The sequence below is a fragment of the Poromitra crassiceps genome, assembly GCF_964638095.1.
Source record: "Poromitra crassiceps genome assembly, chromosome: 19".
Classification (NCBI taxonomy): domain Eukaryota; kingdom Metazoa; phylum Chordata; class Actinopteri; order Beryciformes; family Melamphaidae; genus Poromitra; species Poromitra crassiceps.
The window spans coordinates 27,849,522-27,860,753 of record NC_139646.1 but is presented as its reverse complement, the minus strand read 5'-3'; the positions used below and the strand labels follow the sequence as shown (position 1 = coordinate 27,860,753).

The window sequence follows — 11,232 nt, the reverse complement described above, 5'->3', positions numbered from 1 at the left end:
GTGGTGTAGAGGCCTTCCAGAGCACCGTAGACCACTTTGTATTTTCTCTTCTTCTCTGTGGTGTAGAGGCCTTCCAGAGCACCGTAGACCACTTTGTATTTTCTCTTCTTCTCTGTGGTGTAGAGGCCTTCCAGAGCACCGTAGACCACTTTGTATTTTCTCTTCTTCTCTGTGGTGTAGAGGCCTTCCAGAGCACCGTAGACCACTTTGTATTTTCTCTTCTTCTCTGTGGTGTAGAGGCCTTCCAGAGCACCGTAGACCACTTTGTATTTTCTCTTCTTCTCTGTGGTGTAGAGGCCTTCCAGAGCACCGTAGACCACTTTATATTTTCTCTTCTTCTCTGTGGTGTAGAGGCCTTCCAGAGCACCGTAGACCACTTTGTATTTTCTCTTCTTCTCTGTGGTGTAGAGGCCTTCCAGAGCACCGTAGACCACTTTGTATTTTCTCTTCTTCTCTGTGGTGTAGAGGCCTTCCAGAGCACCGTAGACCACTTTGTATTTTCTCTTCTTCTCTGTGGTGTAGAGGCCTTCCAGAGCACCGTATTAAAATGATATATTTTCTCTCTGTATCTTCTCTGTGGTGTAGAGGCCTTCCAGAGCACCGTAGACCACTTTGGTCATCTGAACATTGTCATCAACAACGCTGGCATCAACAACGAGAAGAACTGGGAAAAGACCATACAAGTAAACCTGGTAAGACATGAAGGTGCAGTAATAATGACACTAGCACACGCACACTAGGCCAGTGGTTCTCAAATGGGGGTCCGCGGACCCTGAAAAGTTTTCAAGTAAAAACGTTTTTTTTTTTTTTTTTTTAAATTAAAAAATAAAATGCTACATGTTAATTATTCCTTCTCAAACTACTTCCTACATGGTGCTAGTCTATCAAAATATCTTGGCTGTCATTGATTGTGTTGCATAGTGGTTTTCTGTACTGATGACAAATTGTGATATTGTAAGTCGCTTTGGACAAAACAAAAGTGTCTGCTAAATAACGTAATGTAAATGTAATGTAATAAAAAAAAATATATATATATATTTTTTGCAAAATCTTCATAGTTCAACGAAAATAGTTTATGCTTTAAATCTAAAATGGTTCATGGATTACATTCTAATATCAAACCAAATTAAAAGTCAAGCACGTTACCGTGGAAACAATTAAGCTTAGCCCAAAATCACAAATCAGAATGAGGGGGTCCCCGGTATATTTTCTATCTTGTAAGTGGTCCTTGGCTAAAAAACATTTGAGAACCTCTGCACTAGGCTATTGAGCTAGCTAGACCTTACACAACTCAAGGCATCAGACTTATAATAACCCATTGGGGAACAGTGGCTGTAAACAGTAGGGCTGGGTTAAAAAAATCGATATATCGATATTGAATCGATATTCATGTGAAGGAACAAGTATCGATACATAAATCCCAGTATCGATATTTTACCACACACAAAAAAAAACTCAAAATTAAACATAGGCTATAATATTATAGGCTGTGTGTGGTAGTTAAAACATAGTTTCAAGTTGACGTTTATTTATGTTTGTAGTTGAAACGAAAACATAAATACTGTAGGCTACATGTGCATTGTGCATGCACCATGAGCCAGATGTACAGACCTCAAATCTGTTTGCACTATAATGTTTGTGAACTGGAAATGTTCATGAGCTGTATTTAATTTTATTTACAAAGCATTTATACTTTATGAAACACTGTTTACAACATGCTGCTGTTCAATGATTCTGTTGTATAGTGGAAATTACAATTTGTTTGGCTTCTCACAGAAGACTGTAAAGAAAGAGACAGAAGACTGTAAAGAAAGATAAGATGTTGAATGACTATGTTGGTCATGGTTAAATAAAAAAGAATTACATGATGTAACTGCTTGCTTTATGGTCAATTCTTAATGTAAATATTAATATTTTTTAATAATGCACCAGGTTAGAGGGTTCCTTGTACAATTTACAGCATTAGTTCTTTGAGAATCTCTTCCATTATCAAAGCAAAACTGGTATTGTAACTAAAATATCGATATCGAATCGTATCGTATCGGAAATCGTATCGACTTGGGACCTTGTGTATCGGAATCGTATCGTATCGGGAAGTCAGTGGCGATACCCAGCCCTAGTAAACAGCCTCATTATGCAAATTGGCCATTTCAACAGAAGGGAAAATAATATAAATATAATGATATGAAATATCAGTTTATACGGTAACCACGGTAACACCATGATGCTTCTTGATTTCCATAGACCTCGCTAATAAAGGGGACCTACCTGGCACTGGACCATATGAGTAAAGAGAATGGCAAGGAAGGAGGGACCATTATCAATGTATCTTCTATGGCAGGTAACACACACACCACACACACACACACACACACACACACTCATGCACACTGAATATCCACATGTACATATTGTAACAGCACAGGCGAGGCTGGTATCGAACCCGCGATGTGTCATTTACAAGCGCAACACGTTAACCATCAGACCAAGAGGGACAAACCCGTTGGCCAAGGACCAACGTGGCGCTTTATACACCGAGACCCGGGATCGCTACAATATTTTTGCGCATATTTAAGTGCAGTCGCTTCTATAAGTGACATGTGTTCTGCTGAAACACGACGACACATTGTCACGAGTTTGAAAATGTTGAAGGTTAGCCGTGTGTCTATGTAGTTTGTGTAGTTTGTGTAGTTTGTGTAGTTTGTGTGATACTATCATGAGTGGCAACATTTTCTCAATTCCTCGAATGTGGATCGAGCGAGACAAAGATTGTTTTTCTTCTTATCTTTGATCCTAAAATGAGCCACCAATGGGAGGAGTGTTAAACCAACACAGTGGAATTCTGCTGCATGAAACTGCAATCTGTTGTCCATCACACACTGATTACATTGTTAGTTCATCTGGGTGGTACACTACACACACACACACACACACACACACACACACACACAAACACACACGCACACACATACACACACACACACACACACAAATGCACGCATACACACATGCACACACACACACACACACACACACACACACACACACACACGAATGCACGCATACACACATGCACACACACACACACACACACACACACACACACACGAATGCACGCATACACACATGCACACACACACACACACACACACACACACACTAAGAGATGGATGGCATCTGTAAAGTGCTCTGTTTGTGGAAGGAGGAACCAGTTCTAAACAAACTGAGCTGTTATGAGTTTGACCTCAACTGACACAACATTCTCTCTTTCTCTCCATTTCTGTCTGTTTCCCTTTTTCTGTTGCTGCCATAACTCTCTCTAACAATTGCAAATTCAAGAATCAGAATCAGCTTGTACACATGTATGTAATCAGAATCAGAATCAGCTTGTACACATGTATGTAATCAGAATCAGAATCAGCTTGTACACATGTATGTAATCATGGTGAGAGGGACCTCAGACCGCCTAGGGGGGTCCGGACTCCGGAGGCATCCTCCCCCGGGAAGTTGTTTTGTTTCTTCTTAAATTTCAGCTTTAAAATGTGGATTTACAGTCAGTTTTAGCATGAGGATGTAGGGGAAAACTCACCCTAGAATGAATCTTAACTGCTACAAAAGTAATGTAGGGACATCAGTTCAAAGGCACTTAAAACAAAACAATAAACAGTTAAAGAGAGTAGAAAGCCAGTTCCAAAATTGTATTTTAACAAACAATATATATATATATATATATATATATATTTTTTTTTTTTTTTTTTTTTTTTTACCTTTATTTAACCAGGAAGGGGAACTCATTGAGATTAAAAATCTCTTTTACAAGAGAGTCCTGGCCAAGACAGGCAGCAGCACAGTGACATGGTTCCGACATATATAACAAACAAATATAACAAATGTGACAACATACAGTATAACAAAATAAAACACTAGGAAGCACACTAGGCTGTTTTGTAGCTGGTTCCAGGAGGAAGGCGCAGCATACCTGAAAGCCTCTTTCCCAAGCTCGGTACGCACTCTAGGGACAGATAGTAACAGAAGCTCCATTTGAACAAAGTGCAAACAATAGAAAATACAGGAGTCTTCACCAAAAGACTTGAATAGCTCTGTCACCTTTAAGAAGGTGAACATGCTCAGGTGACATAGTAGAAAGTGTGTTTTTAGCAGCAGCCAGGGTGAGATGCAGGATGCTAAGTGAGTCAAGTTACTTTCCTCTATACACATTTAGCAGCGGTGGCTTCCCCCCGCTGCTTCAAAATAAGATGAAATGTCATGAAGTCAGGGCGGCTACTTTAAAGAATATAAAATAGCTTTGATTTGCCACCTACACAGTACACAGACGCATACACAACCAATCACAGGTGAGCCTCAGGCCAGTGAGGACACATACACAACCAATCACAGGTGAGCCTCAGGCCAGTGAGGACACATACACAACCAATCACAGGTGAGCCTCAGGCCAGTGAGGACACATACACAACCAATCACAGGTCAGCCTCAGGCCAGTGAGGCCACCCACACTCCTTTGAGCGGCGCCCCGTGAGAGGAGGAGACATACTGTATGTGGCCTCTTACCTGAGAGGAGACATGCAGGAAAAGCATATCTTTTGCTAAGATGACTTCCTATCCTATTTTACACATATTACTCTGTGAATTCCATGTTTCAAACACAGATAATATTGACAATTTGTTTAAAAGGGGGGGGGGGGGGGTTACAGGGGGGTGGCGCCCTAGGGCCCCCTATTGGCCAGCTTCCACTGATTACACAGTTATACTGTATGTCATTCAACATGAGAAAAAAGTGGGCGTTGTACAAAGACTTACGTACAGATATGTTTCAGATATTGTACAGTTATATGCCGTATTGCCGTTCAGTGTGAACGGGGCTTTGAGTCCGAGTTGCAGTTATTTCCCAGAAAAACGTAGAAGAATCAAAGAATGCTTTATTGGTTGTTGGCTGTTGTATCAAGCCTCTTACGGGTCGGGCCGCTTACAACCGCTGGAAAATGGCAAACACCTTGTCTACATTCATTAATCAGGTTAGTTACACCTTGTCTACATTCATGAATCAGGTTGGTTGTATTGACCTATGGCACATTTTATTCCCTCAAAATCAGTTTTCTCTCTCCTGTGCATCCTACTAACTTAATTGGCTGAAACTTTCACGCAACTAGTTGCAGGTTGCAAATTGCAAGAAACATAATTTCAATGCAACTTGACACACACACACACACACACACACAAACACACACACACACACACACACACACACACACACACACACACACACACGTGTACTGTAAGACAACAGAACTTTGCCCTTGAGCGCTGAATGAAAACACTGAATGGAACAGTGGCTGTTTGTCTTTCATCTGTGCCTGTTAGAAGAAAGTACTTCAGTTGCTTTCACTATGCTAATCATTGACTGAAAGGTACACATTACCGTGTCAGCTAACAACATATAGAGAGGCAAAGTGGAACGTCACTTCCTGCTTCAGCACTGTACCAGAGATTTTCATCCGCCATTTATTTTCCCATAGACATTTCGTAAAATTCTTATAAAATAGTTTTACTTCGTCGAACCAAACGGTTCAGCTAACGCTATAATCGGGAGAGACCATAGAACATTCCACTCGGACCAAAACTTAAAAAAACATCATCAAAAAAATATTTATTTTAAACCCGCATTTTTTTTTACGTGTTGGTCCCAGGAAATCTTATGCAATCTCTCCGGTTTCTAAATATATCTGTACCGTTTGTTTCGACAAACTACAACTATTTTTATACGCATTTTACGAAATGTCTATGGGAAAATAAATGGCGGATGAAAATCTCTGGTACAGTGCTGAAGCAGGAAGTAGGCGGTCACTTTGCCTCTCTATTGTTCTTCAAATCCTTTTCTGCTTAATGTCTGATTCAACTCCTGCAAATAAAGATGACACAACACCTCCTCATACCCAATGACTTCCAAAACCACATGAGCCAAACGCTTCGTGAGGGAGATGAGCGTCGGTTAATTTACGTTGGTTATATTTAGGCTATATTTTTGCTTGTACTGTCGATGCAAAGTGGGAAAAGTCACGTTAAAAAATATTGTAGCGATGTGGGTTTGGTGGTAAACATGGGATTGTCTGGTTGACGGGTTTAGTTGCAGGGGTGTTGTTGTAGTTGCTGTTTCCTACGGCACGTGAGCGCGCTGTGGACGGGAGTGAGGCATGTGAAGGGGACACGGAGTCACGTGTGGTTGTTCTCTCGCCGGGGATTGGTCGAGCGGGGGGGAGGCCATTTTGTCTGTCTGGAACGTTGTGTGTTATGTTTAGAACGAACCAGCAAGCTAACGAGATAGACAGAGGGAGAATTACTCCATGTATTATTGGCTGTAGGTCAAAGCCCAAACAGTGACCTGGAAACTATAATAAATGCACAGATTGCAAGTTGGTCCTCGCCCCCTTCCTCCTTGATTTCAGTCCAGGTGCGGATCATTACAATATATATATATATATATATATATATATATATATATATATATATATATATATATCAAGTGAGTTTGAATGACCCTTGGTCTAAATATTGTTTCACAGGCTTTTCTACCCTGGCAAGAATGAAATTCTGCAGGGGAACAATAGATACTTTATTTATTTTTTTATTTATTTTCTTGGCATGAAAATGGTGAAATTCAAAAATATTAAATTACTTCAAAAAGCTGCATCAGTGGAAACCTGTTTTTCCTGCCTCCACGTGTATCTCTCTGTCTTTGAATCTCCCTCTATCTGTTCAGTGTTTTTCTACCCTGAAGTTCTCACTGTCTGTCTCTCTCACACTCTGCCTCACTCTCTCTCACTCTGTCTCTCTCACTCCCTCTCTCTCTGTCTCTCTTTCTCTCACTCTCTGTCTCTCTCACTCTCTGTCTCTCTCTCTGTCTCTCTGTCTCTCTCACTCCCTGTCTCTCTGTCTCTCTTTCTCTCACTCTCTGTCTCTCTCACTGTCTGTCTCTCACTCTCTCTGTCTCTCTCTCTCCCTGTCTCTCTCACTCTCTGTCTCTCTCACACTCTGCCTCATTCTCTCTCTCACTCCCTCTCTCTCTGTCTCTCTTTCTCTCACTCTCTGTCTCTCTCACTGTCTGTCTCTCACTCTCTCTGTCTCTCTCACTGTCTGTCACTCTGTCTCTCTCACTCCCTCTCTCTCTGTCTCTCTTTCTCTCACTCTCTGTCTCTCTCACTCTGTCTCTCTCTCTGTCTCTCTGTCTCTCTCACTCCCTGTCTCTCTGTCTCTCTTTCTCTCACTCTCTGTCTCTCTCACTGTCTGTCTCTCACTCTCTCTGTCTCTCTCTCTCCCTGTCTCTCTCACTCTCTGTCTCTCTCACACTCTGCCTCACTCTCTCTCTCACTCCCTCTCTCTCTGTCTCTCTTTCTCTCACTCTCTGTCTCTCTCACTGTCTGTCTCTCACTCTCTCTGTCTCTCTCACTCTCTGTCTCTCTCACTGTCTGTCTCTCTGTCTCTCTCCCTCTCTCTCACTCTGTCTCTCTCACTCCCTCTCTCTCTGTCTCTCTTTCTCTCACTATCTGTCTCTCTCACTGTCTGTCTCTCACTCTCTCTGTCTCTCTCTCTCCCTGTCTCTCTCACTCTCTGTCTCTCTCACTGTCTGTCTCTCTGTCTCTCTCCCTCTCTCTCTCTGTCCATCTCTCTCTCTCCATCTGACCTTTCCCCCAGATGTTGAGCTAGCTAACTCTCTCAGCACCAGTGTCTCAGACATGGGTTAGACCTACAGAAATATGCTGGATAGAACAGCCACCAAGGGCTACATTCTCAGACATTACTGTAGCATACCCATTTTAATTTCAAAACATCAGAACTCACTTGGTGCTTTGATGACAATTGGATGTTTTTGCATAGTTCTGTGCTGGTATTTCATCAATTTAGCAGACATTTCTTTGGGGAGAATCAGAATCAGAAAGACTTTAATGATCCCCGGGGGGAAATTGGGACAAGTTACAGTAGCTCGCTCACATAACACACGTAGCATAAAATAAACAGTAGTAAATGCAATAAAAATAAGCAGAATAGAAGAATAAGAACACAACATAGCATGGAATAAACAGTATTAAATGCGATATGAGCAAAATAAGTGGAATACGTCTAAGTAAGCAAAATACGTAGAGTAAGTATACCTTACGTGCCAATTGTCTTTATTGCACACTGAACTTATATTATTCGGCTTGCCCTATACGTTACACGTGGCTCAGCCAGGCACTTTTTTCAGTTAGCCTATCGGCTGGCTCAGTCTCAGGGAGACTGAGCGTCTCCGAGGGGCTCTTTTAAGAGAGGCATTAAATAGACCAATGGCCACCGGCAGGAATGATTTCCTGTGCCGGAGTCGGGTGCTGGAGTGCTGGAGACTGGAGTCGGGTGCTGGAGTGCTGGAGACTGGAGTCGGGTGCTGGAGTGCTGGAGACTGGAGTCGGGTGCTGGAGTGCTGGAGACTGGAGTCGGGTGCTGGAGTGCTGGAGACTGGAGTCGGGTGCTGGAGTGCTGGAGACTGGAGTCAGGTGCTGGAGTGCTGGAGACTGGAGTCGGGTGCTGGAGTGCTGGAGACTGGAGTCAGGTGCTGGAGTGCTGGAGACTGGAGTCGGGTGCTGGAGACTGGAGACTGGAGTCGGGTGCTGGAGTGCTGGAGACTGGAGTCGGGTGCTGGAGTGCTGGAGACTGGAGTCGGGTGCTGGAGACTGGAGACTGGAGTCGGGTGATTCCCGCGGGATGGGAGTCATTGTCATGATTCCTCACGTTGGGACGGGAGTCCTTTTCATGATCTGGTATATGAGGTCATTGCAGGCTTGTTAAACCAGGCCATCTGCATGTGGATGATAGACACTTCTCTGAATCACTTTAATAGCCAACCCTTTGTAGAGCTCTTGGGGCGCACAGGACATCAAGGTTCTGCCTTGATCAGCTGGAATCTATTTTCAGATTCAAATTTGGAACAATGTTACGAACAACGTTGCACCACACACACATCTGGTCCATGTTGTGCAACATTGCTTCAGAATGTCCTCTCATAATCAATCATGGCTAATAAAAAGCAATAACTATGATCTAATGGGCGATGGACAAGATCAGTGCAAATCCTTTTGAAGGGGATCTTGACCAAAGGCAGAGGAGCTGAAAAGTCTTTTCAGGGTGATTGAGGTCATCATTGACATTCATGACAAGCGTCATACCCTCTTCAGAAATGGCCAAAAGAACAGAGTCATGTGCCTGATATGTTTTGTCCTGTCGAATGAGAAAACTATTGGAAAAGTAAAACGTTACCGAAACGCTAGTGTGGACGGAAACGCAAACGACATGAAAAACGATTTTCAAGGGTACTACTTTATGTAGACATGGCCTAAATCACATTGTGCAGACAAGACAACTGTCTAAACTCAAAGCTAGGTGTTTGGCATAATCCATCAAAGGCAAAATATGATTGATTGATTGATTTTCTTTATTTAAGTGTCATGCTTCGAATGAAGCCCAGCCCACATGGGCTTACAGGACACTTTTACTGTTCATCATTTAAACAAACAATGATCAAAACATAAAACCAACAGAAAACACCCAAAATACATACAGTAAAGTTGTACAGCATGAAAACCACCACCTGAACCTACTTAAAGAGCTGTGCTTGCCTTCTATTCCAGGCCCTAGAGATAAAGTTAGCAGTCTTAAATACCTCAGTCTTAAACAACCACTCCAACTTCTGGCCATCATCTGCCCAGAAGAGCTCAGGTCTTTGCTTTTGCATTTCGTCAAATAAGGAAATCCTCAAATCATCATATAAAGTACAATAAAACATGAAATGAAACTCATTTTCAACATCCTTTAGATCACAGACATTGCATATCCTGTTCTCTTCTGGTATAGCTGTGAACCGCCCTACTTCAATGGCAAGAGGCAGAATACCAATTCTCAGCTGAGCACATAAAGACCTCTGGTTTCTGGTTAGAAAGGAAGTGACATAGGGCTCAGGACCAAAACACTGCTTCATCTGAACATATGATCTAAGCTTAGGTTTAGACCATATGTCGTTTGCCCATCCCTCTCTGTAATTAAGAGATAACTTTTGTTTCAACATATTAACATTACAGCAAAGCATGTTGTGAAAAATATATGCCAGGTCTGCCTCTCTAAGAATAGAACAAATTTCCTTTATCCAGGGGTGACTATGAGCCTTGTCCCAGTTGAAGACCTTCTTTGTTAACCTACTCTCTGGCATATTAATGAAGCGGTTCCATAGCCGTATCATTTCTCCCTTTAGTCTAATCTCCACCGGTTCCCAACCCATATCACCCTGTATGGCAAGAATAGGGGCAAATGCATGTACCCCAAGGAAGCATCTTATGGCTCTATTCTCAAAATCATTTGCCTGATTCCCAAATCAGGCAAAATACCTGATTTGGCATCACTGATTGGGAGTGTGACCTAACATCCGCTCCTCCGTTAGAAACCGTTAGAGTGATTTTTGATTGTGATTTTAAATTTGCTAAACAGGTCAGCTCTGTGGTCAAAACCAGCTTTTTTCAGCTTAGGCTCCTAGCCAAGACCAAGGCCTATCATCGCCAGAGCGACCTGGAGAGGGTGATCCATGCCTTCATTACTACTTGTCCTAGAAAAAGCGAACATAGCGATGTATGCAGATGACTCTACTATATACACATCAGCACTCTCAACCAATGAGTTAGATATTGTTTTAAATGCAGAGTTACGTTTAGTGGCTGACTGGGTTGAAAGGAATGAACTAGTTCTCAATATTTCAAAAACTAAAAGCATGGTATTTGGCTCTAACCACACCATCAGTAAAGATCCAGTACTAAACCTTAGATTAAAAAATGTAAGTATTAGTCAAGTGCATGAAACAAAACTGCTTGGTATTACCATAGATAATAGATTATCATGGACAACACATATAAATAAGATAACTGCGAAAATGAGAAGTGGGATCTCTGTCATTAGGAGATGCTCATCTTTTTTAAGATCCAAAGCCACTAAACTTGTCACTCAAGCATTAATTCTGTCAAATCTGGACTACTGTCCGGCAATCTGGTCCAATGCCACACTTCATATGATTAGGAAACTACAAATGATACAAAACAGAGCTGCACGCATTGTACTCCATTGCAATTACAGAACAAATGTTGTAACAATGCATAAAAGTCTTAACTGCTTATTTGTAAAAGATAGATTGCTTTACTCACTGCT

At 42.0% G+C, this 11,232-nt stretch overlaps 1 protein-coding gene across 1 annotated transcript in view; it reads left to right on the top strand.

The window, feature by feature from the left end:
- Nucleotides 1–11,232, top strand: part of hpgd (15-hydroxyprostaglandin dehydrogenase) — a 31,035-nt gene that overhangs the window by 6,025 nt on the left and 13,778 nt on the right. Inside the window, exons 3-4 of the mRNA XM_083656001.1 lie at nt 586–692; nt 2,245–2,341. Of these exons, the coding sequence (XP_083512127.1) occupies nt 586–692; nt 2,245–2,341 (204 nt within the window). The remainder of the gene's footprint in view (nt 1–585; nt 693–2,244; nt 2,342–11,232) is intronic.